The sequence below is a fragment of the Notolepis coatsorum genome (genome assembly GCF_963971535.1).
Source record: "Notolepis coatsorum genome assembly, chromosome: 5".
Classification (NCBI taxonomy): domain Eukaryota; kingdom Metazoa; phylum Chordata; class Actinopteri; order Aulopiformes; family Paralepididae; genus Notolepis; species Notolepis coatsorum.
Genome location: NC_140169.1, coordinates 83,370,394 through 83,394,804, shown reverse-complemented (window position 1 = coordinate 83,394,804; position 24,411 = coordinate 83,370,394). Strand labels below are relative to the sequence as shown.

The window sequence follows — 24,411 nt, the reverse complement described above, 5'->3', positions numbered from 1 at the left end:
AAGCTACACTACTGACCCCCTCAGAACAGAGAGCAGGGTAAAGCCACACTACTGACCCCCTCAGAACAGAGAGCAGGGTAAAGCTACACTACTGACCCCTCAGAACAGAGAGCAGGGTAAAGCTACACTACTGACCCCCTCAGAACAGAGAGCAGGGTAAAGCTACACTACTGACCCCTCAGAACAGAGAGCAGGGTAAAGCTACACTACTGACCCCCTCAGAACAGAGAGCAGGGTAAAGCTACACTACTGACCCCTCAGAACAGAGAGCAGGGTAAAGCTACACTACTGACCCCTCAGAACAGAGAGCAGGGTAAAGCTACACTACTGACCCCCTCAGAACAGAGAGCAGGGTAAAGCTACACTACTGACCCCCTCAGAACAGAGAGCAGGGTAAAGCTACACTACTGACCCCTCAGAACAGAGAGCAGGGTAAAGCTACACTACTGACCCCCTCAGAACAGAGAGCAGGGTAAAGCTACACTACTGACCCCTCAGAACAGAGAGCAGGGTAAAGCTACACTACTGACCCCTCAGAACAGAGAGCAGGGTAAAGCTACACTACTGACCCCCTCAGAACAGAGAGCAGGGTAAAGCTACACTACTGACCCCCTCAGAACAGAGAGCAGGGTAAAGCTACACTACTGACCCCCTCAGAACAGAGAGCAGGGTAAAGCTACACTACTTCCCTCAGAACAGAGAGCAGGGTAAAGCTACACTACTGACCCCCTCAGAACAGAGAGCAGGGTAAAGCTACACTACTGACCCCCTCAGAACAGAGAGCAGGGTAAAGCTACACTACTGACCCCCTCAGAACAGAGAGCAGGGTAAAGCTACACTACTAACCCCCTCAGAACAGAGAGCAGGGTAAACACTACTGACCCCTCAGAACAGAGAGCAGGGTAAAGCTACACTACTGACCCCCTCAGAACAGAGAGCAGGGTAAAGCTACACTACTGACCCCTCAGAACAGAGAGCAGGGTAAAGCTACACTACTGACCCCCTCAGAACAGAGAGCAGGGTAAAGCTACACTACTGACCCCCTCAGAACAGAGAGCAGGGTAAAGCTACACTACTGACCCCCTCAGAACAGAGAGCAGGGTAAAGCTACACTACTGACCCCCTCAGAACAGAGAGCAGGGTAAAGCTACACTACTGACCCCCTCAGAACAGAGAGCAGGGTAAAGCTACACTACTGACCCCTCAGAACAGAGAGCAGGGTAAAGCTACACTACTGACCCCTCAGAACAGAGAGCAGGGTAAACACTACTGACCCCTCAGAACAGAGAGCAGGGTAAAGCTACACTACTGACCCCCTCAGAACAGAGAGCAGGGTAAAGCTACACTACTGACCCCTCAGAACAGAGAGCAGGGTAAAGCTACACTACTGACCCCTCAGAACAGAGAGCAGGGTAAAGCTACACTACTGACCCCCTCAGAACAGAGAGCAGGGTAAAGCTACACTACTGACCCCTCAGAACAGAGAGCAGGGTAAAGCTACACTACTGACCCCTCAGAACAGAGAGCAGGGTAAAGCTACACTACTGACCCCCTCAGAACAGAGAGCGAACAGAGAGCAGGGTAAAGCTACACTACTGACCCCCTCAGAACAGAGAGCAGGGTAAAGCTACACTACTGACCCCTCAGAACAGAGAGCAGGGTAAAGCTACACTACTGACCCCTCAGAACAGAGAGCAGGGTAAAGCTACACTACTGACCCCCTCAGAACAGAGAGCAGGGTAAAGCTACACTACTGACCCCTCAGAACAGAGAGCAGGGTAAAGCTACACTACTGACCCCCTCAGAACAGAGAGCAGGGTAAAGCTACACTACTGACCCCCTCAGAACAGAGAGCAGGGTAAAGCTACACTACTGACCCCTCAGAACAGAGAGCAGGGTAAAGCTACACTACTGACCCCTCAGAACAGAGAGCAGGGTAAAGCTACACTACTGACCCCTCAGAACAGAGAGCAGGGTAAAGCTACACTACTGACCCCCTCAGAACAGAGAGCAGGGTAAAGCTACACTACTGACCCCTCAGAACAGAGAGCAGGGTAAAGCTACACTACTGACCCCTCAGAACAGAGAGCAGGGTAAAGCTACACTACTGACCCCTCAGAACAGAGAGCAGGGTAAAGCTACACTACTGACCCCCTCAGAACAGAGAGCAGGGTAAAGCTACACTACTGACCCCTCAGAACAGAGAGCAGGGTAAAGCTACACTACTGACCCCTCAGAACAGAGAGCAGGGTAAAGCTACACTACTGACCCCTCAGAACAGAGAGCAGGGTAAAGCTACACTACTGACCCCTCAGAACAGAGAGCAGGGTAAAGCTACACTACTGACCCCTCACCCCTCAGAACAGAGAGCAGGGTAAAGCTACACTACTGACCCCTCAGAACAGAGAGCAGGGTAAAGCTACACTACTGACCCCCTCAGAACAGAGAGCAGGGTAAAGCTACACTACTGACCCCCTCAGAACAGAGAGCAGGGTAAAGCTACACTACTGACCCCTCAGAACAGAGAGCAGGGTAAAGCTACACTACTGACCCCTCAGAACAGAGAGCAGGGTAAAGCTACACTACTGACCCCCTCAGAACAGAGAGCAGGGTAAAGCTACACTACTGACCCCTCAGAACAGAGAGCAGGGTAAAGCTACACTACTGACCCCTCAGAACAGAGAGCAGGGTAAAGCTACACTACTGACCCCTCAGAACAGAGAGCAGGGTAAAGCTACACTACTGACCCCTCAGAACAGAGAGCAGGGTAAAGCTACACTACTGACCCCTCAGAACAGAGAGCAGGGTAAAGCTACACTACTGACCCCTCAGAACAGAGAGCAGGGTAAAGCTACACTACTGACCCCCTCAGAACAGAGAGCAGGGTAAAGCTACACTACTGACCCCTCAGAACAGAGAGCAGGGTAAAGCTACACTACTGACCCCTCAGAACAGAGAGCAGGGTAAAGCTACACTACTGACCCCCTCAGAACAGAGAGCAGGGTAAAGCTACACTACTGACCCCTCAGAACAGAGAGCAGGGTAAAGCTACACTACTGACCCCTCAGAACAGAGAGCAGGGTAAAGCTACACTACTGACCCCCTCAGAACAGAGAGCAGGGTAAAGCTACACTACTGACCCCTCAGAACAGAGAGCAGGGTAAAGCTACACTACTGACCCCTCAGAACAGAGAGCAGGGTAAAGCTACACTACTGACCCCTCAGAACAGAGAGCAGGGTAAAGCTACACTACTGACCCCTCAGAACAGAGAGCAGGGTAAAGCTACACTACTGACCCCTCAGAACAGAGAGCAGGGTAAAGCTACACTACTGACCCCTCAGAACAGAGAGCAGGGTAAAGCTACACTACTGACCCCTCAGAACAGAGAGCAGGGTAAAGCTACACTACTGACCCCTCAGAACAGAGAGCAGGGTAAAGCTACACTACTGACCCCTCAGAACAGAGAGCAGGGTAAAGCTACACTACTGACCCCTCAGAACAGAGAGCAGGGTAAAGCTACACTACTGACCCCTCAGAACAGAGAGCAGGGTAAAGCTACACTACTGACCCCTCAGAACAGAGAGCAGGGTAAAGCTACACTACTGACCCCTCAGAACAGAGAGCAGGGTAAAGCTACACTACTGACCCCTCAGAACAGAGAGCAGGGTAAAGCTACACTACTGACCCCTCAGAACAGAGAGCAGGGTAAAGCTACACTACTGACCCCTCAGAACAGAGAGCAGGGTAAAGCTACACTACTGACCCCTCAGAACAGAGAGCAGGGTAAAGCTACACTACTGACCCCTCAGAACAGAGAGCAGGGTAAACTACACTACTGACCCCTCAGAACAGAGAGCAGGGTAAAGCTACACTACTGACCCCTCAGAACAGAGAGCAGGGTAAAGCTACACTACTGACCCCTCAGAACAGAGAGCAGGGTAAAGCTACACTACTGACCCCTCAGAACAGAGAGCAGGGTAAAGCTACACTACTGACCCCTCAGAACAGAGAGCAGGGTAAAGCTACACTACTGACCCCTCAGAACAGAGAGCAGGGTAAAGCTACACTACTGACCCCTCAGAACAGAGAGCAGGGTAAAGCTACACTACTGACCCCTCAGAACAGAGAGCAGGGTAAAGCTACACTACTGACCCCCTCAGAACAGAGAGCAGGGTAAAGCTACACTACTGACCCCTCAGAACAGAGAGCAGGGTAAAGCTACACTACTGACCCCTCAGAACAGAGAGCAGGGTAAAGCTACACTACTGACCCCTCAGAACAGAGAGCAGGGTAAAGCTACACTACTGACCCCTCAGAACAGAGAGCAGGGTAAAGCTACACTACTGACCCCTCAGAACAGAGAGCAGGGTAAACACTACTGACCCCTCAGAACAGAGAGCAGGGTAAAGCTACACTACTGACCCCCTCAGAACAGAGCAGGGTAAAGCTACACTACTGACCCCTCAGAACAGAGAGCAGGGTAAAGCTACACTACTGACCCCTCAGAACAGAGAGCAGGGTAAAGCTACACTACTGACCCCTCAGAACAGAGAGCAGGGTAAAGCTACACTACTGACCCCTCAGAACAGAGAGCAGGGTAAAGCTACACTACTGACCCCTCAGAACAGAGAGCAGGGTAAAGCTACACTACTGACCCCCTCAGAACAGAGAGCAGGGTAAACACTACTGACCCCTCAGAACAGAGAGCAGGGTAAAGCACACTACTGACCCCTCAGAACAGAGAGCAGGGTAAAGCTACACTACTGACCCCTCAGAACAGAGAGCAGGGTAAAGCTACACTACTGACCCCTCAGAACAGAGAGCAGGGTAAAGCTACACTACTGACCCCTCAGAACAGAGAGCAGGGTAAAGCTACACTACTGACCCCTCAGAACAGAGAGCAGGGTAAAGCTACACTACTGACCCCTCAGAACAGAGAGCAGGGTAAAGCTACACTACTGACCCCTCAGAACAGAGAGCAGGGTAAAGCTACACTACTGACCCCTCAGAACAGAGAGCAGGGTAAAGCTACACTACTGACCCCCTCAGAACAGAGAGCAGGGTAAACACTACTGACCCCTCAGAACAGAGAGCAGGGTAAACACTACTGACCCCTCAGAACAGAGAGCAGGGTAAAGCTACACTACTGACCCCTCAGAACAGAGAGCAGGGTAAAGCTACACTACTGACCCCTCAGAACAGAGAGCAGGGTAAAGCTACACTACTGACCCCTCAGAACAGAGAGCAGGGTAAAGCTACACTACTGACCCCTCAGAACAGAGAGCAGGGTAAAGCTACACTACTGACCCCTCAGAACAGAGAGCAGGGTAAAGCTACACTACTGACCCCTCAGAACAGAGAGCAGGGTAAAGCTACACTACTGACCCCCTCAGAACAGAGAGCAGGGTAAAGCTACACTACTGACCCCTCAGAACAGAGAGCAGGGTAAAGCTACACTACTGACCCCTCAGAACAGAGAGCAGGGTAAAGCTACACTACTGACCCCCTCAGAACAGAGAGCAGGGTAAAGCTACACTACTGACCCCTCAGAACAGAGAGCAGGGTAAACACTACTGACCCCTCAGAACAGAGAGCAGGGTAAAGCTACACTACTGACCCCCTCAGAACAGAGAGCAGGGTAAAGCTACACTACTGACCCCTCAGAACAGAGAGCAGGGTAAAGCTACACTACTGACCCCTCAGAACAGAGAGCAGGGTAAAGCTACACTACTGACCCCTCAGAACAGAGAGCAGGGTAAAGCTACACTACTGACCCCTCAGAACAGAGAGCAGGGTAAAGCTACACTACTGACCCCTCAGAACAGAGAGCAGGGTAAAGCTACACTACTGACCCCCTCAGAACAGAGAGCAGGGTAAACACTACTGACCCCTCAGAACAGAGAGCAGGGTAAACACTACTGACCCCTCAGAACAGAGAGCAGGGTAAAGCTACACTACTGACCCCTCAGAACAGAGAGCAGGGTAAAGCTACACTACTGACCCCTCAGAACAGAGAGCAGGGTAAAGCTACACTACTGACCCCTCAGAACAGAGAGCAGGGTAAAGCTACACTACTGACCCCTCAGAACAGAGAGCAGGGTAAAGCTACACTACTGACCCCTCAGAACAGAGAGCAGGGTAAAGCTACACTACTGACCCCTCAGAACAGAGAGCAGGGTAAAGCTACACTACTGACCCCCTCAGAACAGAGAGCAGGGTAAAGCTACACTACTGACCCCTCAGAACAGAGAGCAGGGTAAAGCTACACTACTGACCCCTCAGAACAGAGAGCAGGGTAAAGCTACACTACTGACCCCCTCAGAACAGAGAGCAGGGTAAAGCTACACTACTGACCCCTCAGAACAGAGAGCAGGGTAAAGCTACACTACTGACCCCCTCAGAACAGAGAGCAGGGTAAAGCTACACTACTGACCCCCTCAGAACAGAGAGCAGGGTAAAGCTACACTACTGACCCCTCAGAACAGAGAGCAGGGTAAACACTACTGACCCCTCAGAATGTGACTCAATATAATATATATATATTAGGGATGTCCGATATTATCGGCTGACCGATATTATCGGCCGATATCGGCAGTAAAATGTGATATCGGAAAATATCGGTATCGGTAAATTCTTTTTTTTTTTTCTTTTTTTACATTTATTTAACCTTTATTTACCCAGGCAAGCAAGTAAGAACCAATTCTTATTTTATTTATTGTCAAAAGTATGCATGTTGGTTTAATTCAACAACAAGAGATATGTAATGTTAATTTTTACTTTTTTAATTATCATATTTTGCACAGATAATGCTTACATTTAGAAAGCCTTTTGAATGCATCCAGTGAAATTATTAATTACCTGAAATTATTCAGTTTTTTTGGGGGGAAACCCTGCATATATCGGTATCGGTTGATATCGGTATCGGTATCGAAATTAAGAGTTGGACAATATCGGAATATCGGTATCGGTAAAAAAGCCAATATCGAGCATCCCTAATATATATATATATTTTTTGATCATTCCATTTGGGCTGTGGGGGGTGCTTAATGTCTGAAGGAGTCGACTGAAGGCTTCTTGTTCTCTGCAAAAGCATGCAATTGGTCCACTGATGGATACATCTTGATATTTGTCTAGTCTAGTGTGTTCATTAGACGGGTGAAATCCTCTTTCAGTGCCTCTGTGCCTGTTTTCGTAGGCAGTTAACCTCTGGTATGCATGCCATTAGCGTTAGCCACGCTTCTAGGCCTCTTTTCTTTTGGAAAGAATGAAAAAAAAAGAAAAAAAAATATTATAAATTATTATTAATTTTTTTTTATTCGACTCAGGGTTTCCGTTCGAATTTTTTTTTGCCGGCCTCAGTGTCCGGTAGATTTCAATCTACCGGTCAAATGAGAGAAATTCCGGTCAGAGTTTATTGAGTTTAAAAACAATTGATAGGCAAAAGAATGACAACAAAACAAAAGAATGACATCATCAAGGCATGTAGATTTATAATATTTTTACTTAAAACTAGGCTACTTTTGCGTATATAGTCATTATATTCCAAATAAAATAAGTCCAGAGACTCCGTGCTGCTGCCGACTTTAAATCAAATAGGTGTCTGTGGGCAGTCGCCCGACATTAATAAACAGCAGTCTGTTATAATCACATTTTTATGAGCTAACGAATTCCGTTATATTGGACATTTGTATTAATTATATCAAGCGAAGAACTGAGAAATTTGACAGAGAGAGACGGCAACATTATCGTGGGTGAATTGCCAATGGCTGAATTGGAGTACTGCACTGTGCCGCTGCTGCTCCGGCTCTGCAGCTACACATGCACTCGCAAACTCAGCACTAAGCTCTCGCTGACAACGTCGGTGTCATTATTAGAAGCAACGATGAAACAAATGTAATGATTGTTTCGTTCATCGCATAGGCTATTTAATTTTAGCCTATTTTAATACAATTCAAATAATCAAATTGTGCTTAGAGGGAATTATTTTCACCGGACATTAAGACCGGAGAGATTAAATATGTCGGACTTCAACAGATTTTGCCGGTCAAATACCGGTAATTACCGGCTAACGGAAACGCTGATTCGACTAAGAGGTTGGCAGTCGACTACGGCTCCTTTCGACCGATTAGTCGACTAATCGACTAATAGGGTTCAGCCCTAGTTACAAAATTATTGTGTACAGTGTTTTACAGGTATAAACACACTATGGTAGTAAGCCATACGGGCCAACTAGTAAGAGTAGGTACGGGATATGTACAGATATAGATATAGCATCTACAGGTATGTAAACAGGAATATATGCAGCTATATTCAGAGAGGTGTGTAAAAAAAGAAAATAATATATACATACGGTATATACAGCATTAGTAGTAGTAGTATAGGCAACTCTTCCAAATCAGCATCCAAAAGTACACAACCTCTACCGTCTTTAACTAGAAATGTCCATACCACTCAAACTTAGTTTTACAGATCATTTGGTTAGAAAACATAAAGACACACTGGTTCTTCGTCGTGGCTGGTGTCCGCTGACCGCTCGCATGTGAACTAATGTTGACCCTCATTCCTCTCTGCCTCTGTCTACCATCATCCCTGTACCGAAGAAACCCTCCCCAACATGTCCAAATGACTACAGACCGGTGGCACTCACCTCTGTGGTCATGAAATGTTTTGATAGGCTGGTCAAGGACCACATTTGTGCCTCCCTCCCCAGTGATATGGACCCTATGCAATTTGCATACAGGACAAACAGGTCCACTGACGACGCGGTCTCCCAGGTACTGCACAGCACCCTCTCCCACCTTGACCGTCAGAAGGGGGGCTATGTGAGACTGTTGTTCATTGACTACAGCTCAGCGTTCAACACCATAGTCCCCACCAGACTGGTGGACAAGCTGATCGAGCTGGGTCTGAGCTCCGCCCTGAGCGCCTGGGTACTGGACTTTCTGAATGAAAGACCCCAGGCGGTCAGGGTGGGGGGTCAGACCTCCAACACCATCACCCTGAGCATCGGGTCCCCCCAGGGCTGTGTTCTAAGCCCCCTGCTGTACTCACTCTACACACACGACTGTGTGGCCAAGTTCAGCTCCAACTCTATAGTGAAGTTCGCAGACGACACGGTGGTGGTGGGGCTGATCTCGGACAACGACGAGAAGGCCTACCGGGTTGAGGTACTGGAACTCTGGTGCCAGGACAACAGCCTGCTCCTGAACATTGGTAAAACCAAGGAGCTGATCGTGGATTATAGGAGAGGACAGCAGGAGACACACACACCACTGATGATTAACGGGGCTACCGTGGACAGGGTGAGCAGCTTTAAGTACCTGGGGGTCCACATCTCAGAGGATCTGACATGGTCAACACACATAGACACAGTAGTAAAGAAGGCGAAACAGCGCCTCTACCACCTGAGACAGTTAAGGAAGTTCAGAGTATCGGGGAAGATACTCCAGTCCTTCTACTCAGGAGCTGTAGAGAGCATCTTGACCGGAAACATCACTGCCTGGTATGGAAACAGCACGGCACAAGACAAGAAGGCCCTACAGAGAGTGGTGCGCTCAGCCGAGCGTACCACGGGTATTGCACTACCTCCCCTGCAGGTTCTATACAACAAGAGGTGCAAATCCAGAGCCTGCAGGATAATGAAAGACCCTCACCACCCCAATAACAGCCTGTTCCAGCTGCTGAGGTCAGGCAGACGCCTGCGAACCCCAGCTACTAGGACAGAGCGGCTTAGGCTCAGCTTCTTCCCCCAGGCCATCAGAGCCCTGAACAATGAACATTGAGTGCCACAGAACACTGAACTATCCACACACAAGCACACATGAACACACACACGACACGCACGCTGTGCACGCTCACACACTAGCAGCCACTTAACACTTTAACATGAGCGGGCACACACTCATGCCGCACACTTATGGCCAAAAGGAAAGGCCACTTTAAATTAGAATAACAGGAACAGTGTATTGCACTACCAAAGCTACCTAGCATGTCCTATATGCTCTGTAAATAACTATGTACAGATACCGAGCAGCGTTTCCGTTAGCCGGTAATTACCGGTATTTGACCGGCAAAATCTGTTGAAGTCCGACATATTTAATCTCTCCGGTCATAATGTCCGGTGAAAATAATTCCCTCTAAACACAATTAGATTATTTGGAATTGTATTAAAATAGGCTAAAATTAAATAGCCTATGCGATGAACGAAACAAACAATCATTACATTTGTTTCATCGTTGCTTCACCAAGCAGCCGGTCTAATAATGACATCCTGTTGTCAGCGCGAGCTGGCTGCTGATATATTTGCGAGAAGCATCCATCTGCCGGCCGGCAGGGTGCAGTACTCCAATTCAGCCATTGGCAATTCAGCTGTTGGGTGGGGGCGCTGCTGAGTGGTTTCCAGACCGGACCTAAAAACACTGCTGCTCCATGCTTCACGTAAATATATCAGCAGCCAGCTCGCGCTGACAACAGGATGTCATTATTAGACCGGCTGCTTGGTGAAGCAACGATGAAACAAATGATTGTTTCGTTCATCGCATTTAATTTTAGCCTATTTTAATACAATTCAAATAATCAAATTGTGTTTAGAGGGAATTATTTTCACAGGACATTATGACCAGCACCAAATCGTTGGGAGGTGGAGATATACATCACGCAAACCCACGATAATGTTGCCGTCTCTCTCTGCCAAATTTCTCAGTTCTTCGCTTGATATAATTAATACAAATGTCCAATATAACGGAATTCGTTAGCTCATAAAAATGTGATTATAACAGACTGCTGTTTATTAAGGTCGGGCAGACTGCCCACCGACACCTCAAGTCGGCAGCAGCACGAAGTCTCGAGGGACTTATTTTATTTGGAATATATTAATGACTGTATATACGCAAAAGTAGCCTAGTTTTAAGTTAAAATATTATAAATGCCTTGATGATGTCATTCTTTATATAGGCCTATCAATTGTTTTTAAGCTCAATAAACTCTGACCGGAATTTATCCCATTTGTCCGGTAGATTGAAATCTACCGGACACTCAGACCTGCAAAAAAAAGATCTAACGGAAACCCTGATACCGAGATGTCACACCATGTTACCTGTTACCTGTTTATTGCACAATGTTGTTTTTTATTGGATTCTATTATATGTTGTAACACTGTATTGCACATCGTTGCGGGCAAGACCACCCGCATTTCATTGTATACTTGTATGCCGTGACAATTAAAACTCTTGACTTGACTCTTCAGGTGAAGATGAACCGCATGAGGCTGAGGATCGCCCAGAGGCTGAAGGAGGCTCAGAACACCTGTGCCATGCTGACCACCTTCAACGAGGTGGACATGAGGTGAGACACTGGGGCCAACAGAGACATGTGATCATTGGCACATAAAAGTTCTATGATTTTTTTTTTATGTCCTTCTCACAACAGAACGATGGCAGTCGAGTTAAAGAAAAACTGTCAAAATACCCCTTTTTTTATACGGATAATGTGAAATATGGATTACTTCTGGATATATAAAGCTTTATTTCACATGTTTAAACAAACCTAATATGAAGAAATCACATAAAACCAAATTAAAACATATCCTGGCGTTGATCTTCATAAGATAAGTCGTTTAAACAGAGAATATTACACTAAAATACATATAGGGTAGACTGTAATGTTAAAAGTTTGTAAACAATATATTCTTCTTAGCCAGCTTGGTAACATGCCTAATATTGATACCAAATGTTTCCATTCTCAAATTAACCCCTTTAGCACGATCGGCCCGGTACCGGGCCAAGATTTATTTCACGTCATAAATAGATCAATACAGTCTTAAGTAATGTTGCATTTCTTTTTCAAATGTAGCCAAGAGTAAATACCCTAACCCTATTAACTCATTCAGAGCCACGCCCCTTTGACCATATTAGGGCTAGCGTGCCAGTAAGGAAGTCAATGGGAGGACGGGGAAATTTGTGAATGCCTAAACTATATCTTAAATGATGGCTATGGGTCTAAAACACCCGTCGCTTATCAATGACTTGCTTGCAGTCAACATGTACGAAACGGATTGTTTTTTCATCGGTACATTTCCGTTTTATACCGTTTTGAATACGAGTATAGTTTTGGAGATCCAGAGAATTTCCAGAGAAATTCCGCGATAATAGCCCTTTACTGGAATACACAAAACACGTTGACATTTTTCGGCTGATTTATGAATAGTTTTCAAATAAACGCTAGATTATCGATAGTATATGTGTACTTATGCACGCTAGAGAAGCGGGCTGAAAAATCGATTATCCATGCCGTGGATACGGCTAACGTTACACACACACACACACACACACACACACACACAATGCAATGGCGGAGAAAAAAACATCTGATTAACCCAAGACTGGTAACATAGAGTCCTTACCTCACATCAGATGTTCTGCAAAAAGATTAATCCAATTCCTGATCGCCATTCCAAATATTAATCGCGTTTATTGATCCAACGTTATAGCACCAAAACACATAATGGAAAGCTGCTCCCAGCCTCCCCAGTGAATGTGGTAACAGATACTGCATGCCCGAGAAGGGAAACCCCGGGAGCGGAGTTTTTTTCTGATGCACAGTCCCACCCAATCCAATCCAATGATGTGCAATTACCATCCGGGATATGATAGGCGGCCGTATTTGCCCTTTTCGATCTCAGACCCATTCCCAATGATAACGTCAGGCTGGATGGATGAAAAATGAACGGATATTGCTAATAAAAGAAATAACGATTAAAACCTGAGTTTTCTCTGGTTTTCTCTGGTCTTGGCACTCAACGCATGGTGAGTTAACCCGACTAATCTCGTGGTTGGCACTGAATGGGTTAAAACAGCAGTCAAAGTGTATATTTTCAGCACTACGTTTGTCTACCAATGATTTTAAGTGTCATGAAATCGTTGTAGTCCTAAGAAAGAGGAGACTCAGGGCTTTCGATGTACTTTGAAATTTCATAAAACTACACTACCCAGCTCACACAAGCCGCTGTCAAAGCTGCCGGCTGACGTGAAAAATATATATTGACGTGATTATATCTCACGGGTCGAACAAACCTCAACATTAGTCCCATAAAATACACTGTATATTGTTTCTTTACCTTTTTGTGAACGTCTAGAAAAAACTGCGTCGCAATCCGGTAAAAAATGGCGGAGCTATGGACATTATACCAAAGTAACTGTACTTACAGTAGATTTCATTCACGGTCTTTGCTGCCCTGTAACGGGCGCCTGGTGGTAATAAATCCACTGACATTGGAAAGAGGAGATTTGGCCTGATCCATAGATGTATGACTTGGCCATAAATTAATACGGTAATTTATAGGCATGATATTCTATTCTTATTTCAAATTGCATGTGTCCGGATGGCAAAATTCAGTACTTTATCTACAAAACGTGTAATTTCAACGTGGAAATAAGGAATATCAAAATAAAAGCACACATTGTTGAACTTGATCATGCATAAAATGTTATTAGAAAATGAAATGACTACTATGTTATCAATGAAATTAATGAATATTATCAACAAAAGCAACGGAATTGTTTCTGTATACACATTTATAAAACAAGGCATATTTAGCCCAAATATGTTGGCAGAACATAAAAATAAAAAAATAAAATGCGTTCACATGCTCAGTTTTTTGGATCTGCCCTCAACTTTCCTCCGTAGTAACATCCAGGAGATGAGGAAAGTTCACAAGGACGCCTTCCTGAAGAAACACAACGTCAAGCTGGGCTTCATGTCAGCGTTTGTGAAGGCATCGGCGTACGCTCTGACCGAGCTGCCTGCTGTTAACGGCGGTAAGCCTCCAAGACTCTTGCAGCAGCTTGTTTTCATTGAGAAGCCACTTATATAAAGTCATGGAGCTTTAGTGATGATGTTAAAGGAACACGCCAACTTTTTGGGAAATTCGCTTATTTGCCATCCACCCTGGAGTTAGACAAGCAGATGCATAACCTTTTCTTATCTGTGCATGCATTAGGCTTAGGGAACAGCCACACCGTTAGCCTAGCTGAGCGTCGTTCACTGGAAGTAGGTTAACCGTCTGTAGTGTGGTAGTGAAAGGTTAACCTTCTGTAGTGTGGTAGTGAAAGGTTAACCTTCTGTAGTGTGGTAGTGAAAGGTTAACCTTCTGTAGTGAAAGGTTAACCTTCTGTAGTGTGGTAGTGAAAGGTCAACCTTCTGTAGTGTGGTAGTGAAAGGTTAACCTGTAGTGTGGTAGTGAAAGGGTTAACCGTCTGTAGTGTGGTAGTGAAAAGTTAACCTTCTGTAGTGTGGTAGTGAAAGGGTTAACCATCTGTAGTGTGGTAGTGAAAGGGTTAACCATCTGTAGTGTGGTAGTGAAAGGTTAACCTTCTGTAGTGTGGTAGTGAAAGGGTTAACCATCTGTAGTGTGGTAGTGAAAGGTTAACCTTCTGTAGTGTGGTAGTGAAAGGGTTAACCATCTGTAGTGTGGTAGTGAAAGGTTAACCTTCTGTAGTGTGGTAGTGAAAGGGTTAAACCATCTGTAGTGTGGTAGTGAAAGGTTAACCATCTGTAGTGTGGTAGTGAAAGGGTTAACTTTCTGTAGTGTGGTAGTGAAGGGTTAACCACCTTCTGTAGTGTGGTAGTGAAAGGTTAACCTTCTGTAGTGTGGTAGTGAAGGTTAACCTTCTGTAGTGTGGTAGTGAAAGGGTTAACCTTCTGTAGTGTGGTAGTGAAAGGCTAACCATCTGTAGTGTGGTAGTGAAAGGTTAACCTTCTGTAGTGTGGTAGTGAAAGGGTTAACCTTCTGTAGTGTGGTAGTGAAAGGTTAACAATCTGTAGTGTGGTAGTGAAAGGTTAATATTCTGTAGTGTGGTAGTGAAAGGTTAACCTGATGTAGTGTGGTAGTGAAAGGGTTAACCTTCTGTAGTGTGGTAGTGAAAGGGTTAACCTTCTGTAGTGTGGTAGTGAAAGGGTTAACCTTCTGTAGTGTGGTAGTGAAAGGTTAACATTCTGTAGTGTGGTAGTGAAAGGGTTAACCTTCTGTAGTGTGGTAGTGAAAGGTTAACCTTCTGTCGTGTGGTAGTGAAAGGTTAACCTTCTGTAGTGTGGTAGTGAAAGGGTTAACCATCTGTAGTTTGGTAGTGAAGGTTAACCTTCTGTAGTGTGGTAGTGAAAGGGTTAACATTCAGTAGTGTGGTAGTGAAAGGGTTAACATTCTGTAGTTTGGTAGTGAAGGTTAACCTTCTGTAGTGTGGTAGTGAAGGTTAACCTTCTGTAGTGTGGTAGTGAAAGGGTTAACATTCAGTAGTGTGGTAGTGAAGGTTAACCTTCTGTAGTGTGGTAGTGAAAGGGTTAACCGTCTGTAGTTTGGTAGTGAAGGTTAACCTTCTGTAGTGTGGTAGTGAAAGGGTTAACCTTCTGTAGTGTGGTAGTGAAGGTTAACCTGTAGTGTGGTAGTGAAGGTTAACCTTCTGTAGTGTGGTAGTGAAGGTTAACCTTCTGTAGTGTGGTAGTGAAGGTTAACCTTCTGTAGTGTGGTAGTGAAAGGGTTAACATTCAGTAGTGTGGTAGTGAAGGTTAACCTTCTGTAGTGTGGTAGTGAAGGTTAACCTTCTGTAGTGTGGTAGTGAAGGTTAACCTTCTGTAGTGTGGTAGTGAAGGTTAACCTTCTGTAGTGTGGTAGTGAAGGTTAACCTTCTGTAGTGTGGTAGTGAAAGGGTTAACATTCAGTAGTGTGGTAGTGAAGGTTAACCTTCTGTAGTGTGGTAGTGAAGGTTAACCTTCTGTAGTGTGGTAGTGAAAGGGTTAACATTCAGTAGTGTGGTAGTGAAGGTTAACCGTCTGTAGTGTGGTAGTGAAGGTTAACCTTCTGTAGTGTGGTAGTGAAAGGGTTAACATTCAGTAGTGTGGTAGTGAAGGTTAACCTTCTGTAGTGTGGTAGTGAAAGGGTTAACATTCAGTAGTGTGGTAGTGAAGGTTAACCTTCTGTAGTGTTGTAGTGAAGGTTAACCTTCTGTAGTGTGGTAGTGAAGGTTAACCTTCTGTAGTGTGGTAGTGAAAGCGTTAACCGTCTGTAGTGTGGTAGTGAAAGCGTTAACCGTCTGTAGTGTGGTAGTGAAAGGTTAACCTTCTGTAGTGTGGTAGTGAAAGGTTAACCGTCTGTAGTGTGGTAGTGAAAGCGTTAACCGTCTGTAGTGTGGTAGTGAAAGCGTTAACCGTCTGTAGTGTGGTAGTGAAAGGTTAACCTTCTGTAGTGTGGTAGTGAAAGGTTAACCGTCTGTAGTGTGGTAGTGAAAGGTTAACCGTCTGTAGTGTGGTAGTGAAAGGTTAACCGTCTGTAGTGTGGTAGTGAAAGCGTTAACCGTCTGTAGTGTGGTAGTGAAAGGTTAACCGTCTGTAGTGTGGTAGTGAAAGCGTTAACCGTCTGTAGTGTGGTAGTGAAAGGTTAACCTGTAGTGTGGTAGTGAAAGCGTTAACCGTCTGTAGTGTGGTAGTGAAAGGTTAACCGTCTGTACTGTGGTAGTGAAAGGTTAACCGTCTGTAGTGTGGTAGTGAAAGCGTTAACCGTCTGTAGTGTGGTAGTGAAAGGTTAACCGTCTGTAGTGTGGTAGTGAAAGGGTTAATGTTCAGATGGAGCCCCGCCTTCATGTCCTGTTTCTTTAAAAAGAAAAAACACGAAAGCAAAGAAGTGACATATGTTCAGGATGACATTTCATGGGGTCTAAATATTGTTGCCTCAAAGTTTTTTTTAATCTTTCTGCTTTTATAACTTCCTGACTTATTTCTCTCCCCAGCAATTGATGATATGACCAAAGAGATTGTGTACAGGGACTACGTGGACATTAGTGTGGCTGTGGCAACTCCAAAGGTAAGATGTTTTGAACACCGGTCTTTTTTTAATCTTTTGTACTTGAACTACATTCTTGAATGGTCATTTTGCTGGTACACTTTAAAATGGCTGCCATAGATAATGTTGTCATGGAAGTGTTGGTTTGGTACAGATTAGACAGCTGATGTGTTACCATGGCAACGACATCATGGTTTGGTGCATGACACTCAAGATAGCTGATGTGTTACCATGGCAACAACATCATGGTTTGAATGAGACAGAGAGCTGATGTGTTACCATGGCAACAACATCATGGTTTGATGCATGAGACAGAGAGCTGATGTGTTACCATGGAAACAACGTCATTCCAGTGGCAGTCGTATTGAACATACCAGCTTTACTCATTGACTGCCCCGCTGTTTTCCCGTCTTTACTCCCTGGCGCCAGCGTTTCAGACCATTTTGACAATGTTTGTAGACCCATCGTATATTCTATATTATAGCTATGGAGACATACTATGGCTAATTTTAAATGCTTATATTTATACTCCCAACAAGGGAGCAAACCGTTTATTTCTACATACCTCCGTTCCTGTGCAAGTGCGCAATCCCAGGCTAAAGAGTGGCCCGTTGACACTTCGTCTGACTTATACATTTCCAGGTCAAAGGGCTCATGTTGATGCATATTATTGTTCTATTCACAATAACACATTAACAATAACACATTTATACTGCTGTAGAATGAAAGACTGAGATGATATTCAATTCAATTGAACATTTATTACAACACAACATAAAATACAAAATAAATCACACCACATAAGGACAGTTTCACAGTACATTTCGGTGAAATATTCGGGCTCTGGACGTGCTCGCTTGCGACAACTACGGCGTGGTGAGACGCTCCGAGCAGACCGGCTCAGTCGCCCCACTTGGCCCGGCGGTTGGAGTTGGATTTATTTATTTTTTTTACCAGAAATCCAGACTCCAGCGTGGTCTGGCGAAACCGCACCTTCTTGATAGTCTTGTGTTTCCTCTTCATGATCTCCAATCGTTCGCTACCGTTCGCAATCGTTCCTGAATTTCCCCAAGGAGATCAATAAAGGAATATCTTATCTTACACACCGATCAATAATGCCACCTCTCTCACAAACCGTTTGCTCCGTCTGTGAAGTTCATGGGGACAGGACCACAACGCTTCTTTTCATTTTAATTGACCAATCCTAGCCCAGGTGTACTCAAAAGTTTGCCCAGCTGCTAAAGTTCATGCAGAGTTCATGGGGACAAGACCCCCCCCCCCCCCCCCATGTACTCAAAAGGTAGGCGAGACTGCCACCTATCGGGATTCGATCGTCATTTATTTCAATTGTATTTATCTCAGGGTTACCACAATCACACACAAGGTGCGCGAGAGTGTCTAGTATCGTAATTTAAAAAACATATAACGAATATACTCGTTATTGGCAGTCAATGTGTTAATGAGCCTTATGCATTGTCCATACTTGAAACGATGCTCATTTCCACAACAATATTATCAACATTTTATGGGAGCCATCTTATGTGTACTGAAGTTACACTTACCAAAACGTATCATGGTAGTGACCAAATAACTCATAGAAATACCATTGGTATCATGGTTTAAATTTGATTATACCGTGGTATTATTTTAATATAAAAGTGACACCAGGGTGACCTTTAGCATGGCAGCACCATGGTACATTATGTTTTATAATAGCTGGTACCATGGTGAAACTGAAATGACCATCATACTACCATGACACATGTTTGTAAGTGAATTGCCATGAAACACTAGGGAAGGTCCTTTCTATTAGTTTAAGATGTGTGTGTCTGAGATGCTGGCAGACGTTCTCACGCGTTCTCATTGCCTTCCCTCAGGGACTCGTTGTACCAGTGATCCGTGATGTTCAGACGATGAACTTCACTGACATTGAGAAGACCATTAATGCACTGGGAGACAAGGTAAGGCAAATGTTTCAACACCGTTAGCTCAGTTGGCTTGTATATTACTGTTGTGCTCGGTCGGTACACCCATGCTATATTTAACATAACACGGGAAACATATTACATCGGAACTGTTTATTACCATTATGTCAAGTTTATTTGTATAGTATAATCCAAGCTTTACAGCCCCACATTACAATAAAGCAAGGTGACCGTATACTGAAAACACCTTGTCCAAGTTAGAATCACAGTCCAAGACTGAGCCAAATATAATACTGCATGCTGCTCTGAACCAGTCATAGGTGACGGCACAGTGGGACCATGTGAGTAGAGATCAGACTAGTTCAGCTAGCAGGCTGGTACACACTGCGGTGGGACCATGTGAGTAGAGATCAGACTAGTTCAGCTAGCAGGCTGGTACACACTGCGGTGGGACCATGTGAGTAGAGATCAGACTAGTTCAGCTAGCAGGCTGGTACACACTGCGGTGGCCAAAGCCAATGCAGAGCTTCGTATTCTCCACAAATGGGTCATTAGTTTCCTCAGTCAGTACACTGTCACCTTAACCCTCTCAGTGAAAGCAATTGAAAACTGTCCCACAAAAAACCTTAATTCCGACAATAAAAACGAGAAATGGAGTGCATTAACCCTTTCACTGCCACACGACAGAAGGTTAGCCCTTTACTATCACACGACCGACGGCGATGCTCCATCATTAGCATCATTAGCTCTGCAGCTAATGATGGAGCATCGCCGTCGGTCGTGTGATTGTAAAGGGCCAACCTTCTGTATCGTCACAGTGAAAGTTAACCGGCTGTCGTGTGGCAGTGAAGGGGTTAAGTTGACACCCATGTCTCCCCCGTCTCCCTCAGGCTCGTAGGAACGAGCTGGCCGTGGAGGACATGGACGGAGGCACGTTCACCATCAGCAACGGTGGTGTGTTTGGGTCCATGTTCGGGACGCCCATCATTAACCCCCCGCAGTCTGCCATCCTGGGCATGCATGGCATCTTCGAGAGGCCCGTGGCCATCAACGGCAAGGTGGGTCATGAACATACATCCCCAGGTACAGGTCAATACATCCCTGTCAACGGCAAGGTGGGTCAATACATGGAGCATACAGTTCACCTTCCGTTTTTTTGCGAATATAAAATGCTGCCTCGCTCACTTGGTCAAAGTTCCAATTTGTTCAAGGATGACCAACAAAATCACTTGACACACGCACTCTCAACCAATGAAATCACTTGACACACGCACTCTCAACCAATGAAATCACTTGACACACGCACTCTCAACCAATGAAATCACTTGACACACCCACTCTCAACCAATGAAATCACTTGACACACTCACTCTCAACCAATGAAATCATTTGACACACCCACTCTCAACCAATGAAATCACTTGACACACCCACTCTCAACCAATGAAATCACTTGACACACCCACTCTCAACCAATGAAATCACTTGACACACCTCTACACTCAACCAATGAAATCACTTGACACACCTCTACACTCAACCAATGAAATCACTTGACACACCCACACTCAACCAATGAAATCACTTGACACACCTCTACACTCAACCAATGAAATCACTTGACACACCCACACTCAACCAATGAAATCACTTGACACACCCACTCTCAACCAATGAAATCACTTGACACACCCACTCTCAACCAATGAAATCACTTGACACACCCACACTCAACCAATGAAATCACTTGACACACCTCTACACTCAACCAATGAAATCACTTGACACACCCACTCTCAACCAATGAAATCACTTGACACACCCACACTCAACCAATGAAATCACTTGACACACCCACTATCAACCAATGAAATCACTTGACACACCCACACTCAGACAATGTGTGAGCAGCTGACTCTATCTGTGTAAATAACATGACTTTTCTCCTCATCAGGTGGAAATCCGGCCCATGATGTACGTGGCGCTGACGTACGACCACCGCCTCGTTGACGGTAGAGAGGCGGTCACCTTCCTACGCAAGATCAAAGCGGTGGTGGAGGACCCACGGGTCATGCTGCTGGACATGTGATCATCTCCCCTCCGTCACAATAGTCCGTCTGAAAGATACAGTAGCTTACCTGTATGAAAGATAAATCCCTCTCAGAATTCACACAAGAAAACTGCTATATAACCCATTGCCCTGTTTTATGCACTTCATTGGAAGGGACTGGAGGGGGTATTAACGACAGTTTCCTATACTCATCTTAAGCTTGACTTAAGTTTGGTAGAGATTTCCTTTTTTAAACATCAGTAAATGTAATAATGAGACAGATAATAATGCACAATAATAATATGTGCATTGGGAAACCAAGCTAAGCACTTAAGATTTCTTACTCCTCCATGTCTGAAGCCTGTTCAAACTTCAAGCTTCCGTTTCTGAAGCCTGTTCAAACTTCAAACCTCTGTCTGAAGCCTGTTCAAAGTTCAATATATTACCAATGTATATATGGTATTAACAGTTGCTTTACAACATGATTTTATTTTAATCTCGTTCCCTCTGTACCAGTAATTGACTTTGTCACAACCAACGCACAAGAAACGAGTTGCATTTTAAACCCGTTGATACGGTGTAACTCTCTATAAACGCCACTACATGTCGAAGCCAACCAGCGTTGCTTAATGTCGCCCGTGTGCTGCTGTAGGTCCATGTCGTCTAGCTCCGCCACGTGACTCTGTACTCTCTACAGTGGGACTGTATCCCGAGTAGGGCTGACCCCTAGTAGTCGACTAATCGGTCGAAAGGAGCCGTGGTCGACTGGCCAACCTCTTAGTCGAATATAAAAAAATATATATTTTTTATTTTTTTGTATCATTCTTTCCAAAAGAAAAGAGGCCTAGAAGCGTGGCTAACACTAATGGCACGCATACCAGAGGCTAACTGCCTACGAAAACAGGCACAGAGGCACTGAAAGAGGATTTCACCATCTAATGAACACACTAGACTAGACAAATATCAAGATGTATCCATCAGTGGACCAATTGCATGCTTTTGCAGAGAACAAGAAGCCTTCAGTCGACTCCTTCAGACATTAAGCACCCCCCACAGCCCAAATGGAATGATACAAAATAAAATAAAATTTTTAATATTATATATATATATTTTTTCTTTTGTCGACCACTAGTCGACTAACGGCAAATTTTGACCAATCATAGTTGACCATCCAAATCCTTAGTCGGGGACGGCCCTAATCCCGAGTATCGGGTAACTTTGAATCGGTCGCGGCAGCTTCAAGACGCGCCTGCAGGCACTTACTCTCCTCCAACTCTCTCCCAAAGACTCACCGTGTAACAGTTCAAAGCCTCCTTTACCCAAAGATAGTCATGTTTTTCAAAGTGGACTGATCAGAAAACAGTCCCACTGTAGCGCAGAGAGAGTCGTGTTGTGCACGTGGCTACGTCTTACTGTACTCCTGTCATGCTTGAGCGTGACTGTCTGACCTGTGTGACCCCACGTCCTGCTCCCCTGTGTGTAGTACTGTGTCACACAGTCGGGGACCAATTCACTATCAATTTTAGACATTGGTCTTTTACCTGCTGATGGTGGAACATTCACTCTCCTGTCCGTGTCGATAGGTTGGATAATGCATTGACCTTTTTAACCCTTTCGCTACCACACTACAGAAGGTTAACCTTTCACTACCACACTACAGACGGTCGTGTGGCAGTGAAATGGTTAACCTTCTGTACTGTCACAGTGAAAGGGTTAACCATTTGGCAGTGTGGTAGTGAAAGGGTTAATGCTAAAATGATTCCTTAATTCGTTGAATTAACAGTGAGTCGATCCCAAACCTGCTGTGTAGCCATTAACACTATGTGTGGTCATTTTTATTTGGAACGTTCGCTAATAAGCATCATTGCCGGTACCAGGGCTCCTACCTTCCTATGCAGGTATGTGAAGATTGGGGGGGAAAACTGGGTATTGAACCAAAAAAAAAAAAAGTTTTGGAAATGTCATAAAAATACTGGTGTTCTTTTTCCTGACTTGTTCTTTCCTGACACTGTCATTTCGCACATGCTTGTGTCTAAGAACTAGAAGGTTGAGTGTCTAGATCCCATAGCTGGGAAGGATGGGTTTTTGACAATTATCATTTTCAGGTTGTGGGAGTGGTTAAGGTTAAGTGAAGGGACGGGACAATGGGCTTTGCAGCTATAGGTAAAAAAGAGACTATTCCCATGGAAACATCCTTCCGGGCAATGGGATCTAAACATTACAGATTAAGAGGGTGCTCTTTGGAGAGGAAGTGACAGTGAAGAGTATGATAAAGTAGTCCAAGGCACTCTTTATCAGAGAAAAGGCGTTTTATTAACTCACTAGTTCACAATTCTATAATAATATAGGCCTAATTGTTCTATAATGAACTAGCCATTGAAAGTCTTTATAGTGCCTTGGTCTACTATTTTGTTCAACAGTCATTCTGTAGTGCTTGTCCTTAACCTGCTGTTCAGGCCATATTTATATATATATATATATATATATATATATATATATATATATATATATATATATATATATATATATATATATACACACACACTGTATATACTATATATGCCACTGCAATGTTGGGAGGTTTTCAAAAGGCACAATTTTGGCAGCATGTTTTTCTCATGAGCTCTTCAAAGACTGAGGAACCAAATGTTGCTGTGCTATATTATTTTATGCTATACTTGTCTATTCTATTTAAAGAAAACGATTTTAAACATTAAACATCTCAGTTTTATGTACTTAAACTAGTCTTTTGTGTTTCTCTTTGAAGCATTGTGTAAAATAAATCAGCCATTGATTCTCTTGGGAAATCCTATAGTGATGCCTAGATAGACAGTAAACCATAAACACTGTATTCAGCTAATAAACAACGGCACAAAGACATGAACCTATATATCTATACAATTTGACAGACATACAGAGTGTACAGAATATAAGGAAAGTTTGATGAAATACACTGATGTGGGGAATCGAGGTGAAACCTATGACCCCTTCACTAAATATATTATTACCATATGTACTTCACTCATGAAGAGAGGTTATTTAAAGGTAGAATCTAATGCTGTCAACTGACATGGAATTTTATTCCATAGATTTTTTTTTCTGTGAAGAACCCAAACGGGGTATTTGGTTATGTCTAGTAGTATGCCATTAATTAATTAAGTTAATTATTTAGCCTCATCGCAAGTTTTGGATATTTGTTTTTGGTTGGTAGATCCTCTTTTACGCACTTTGTTACTAAGTAATCTGTGCCTATACTACTATATATGTACTATGCTAATATGTCTATACTACTATGCACTCAAGAGTGTAGCACTCAAATTCGACCCTGATGGAACAATGTCACTTATCCTTCCTGCTTATTAAGTTGTACAGAACTTGTAAGTCGCTTTGGTTAAAAGCGTTCGCTAAATGACTGAATGTAAGCCAACGAATAGGTGCGGGCACCCAGGCCTGTTTCTTGCCTTTATGCCGACTATGCGGTTGCATAGGGCCCCCTAAAATGCCATAATTATTTTTTTATTATTATTCTTTTTTTCACTCAATATACTATATATATCCTGTAGGGATGTAACAAATCATCAGCTTAAAAAATGTAACTGACTTTATT

The 24,411-nt window shown here is 44.4% G+C and overlaps 1 protein-coding gene across 1 annotated transcript in view; it reads left to right on the top strand.

Annotated features, from left to right (window-relative positions):
* Nucleotides 1-22,795, top strand: part of ylpm1 (YLP motif containing 1) — a 158,709-nt gene extending 135,914 nt beyond the window's left edge. Inside the window, exons 32-37 of the mRNA XM_084314157.1 lie at nt 11,247-11,344; nt 13,685-13,815; nt 16,777-16,850; nt 18,707-18,790; nt 19,645-19,812; nt 20,709-22,795. Coding sequence (XP_084170283.1) covers nt 11,247-11,344; nt 13,685-13,815; nt 16,777-16,850; nt 18,707-18,790; nt 19,645-19,812; nt 20,709-20,843 — 690 coding nt within the window. The 3' untranslated portion in view covers nt 20,844-22,795. The remainder of the gene's footprint in view (nt 1-11,246; nt 11,345-13,684; nt 13,816-16,776; nt 16,851-18,706; nt 18,791-19,644; nt 19,813-20,708) is intronic.
* The last annotated feature ends 1,616 nt before the right edge of the window (nt 22,796-24,411 follow it).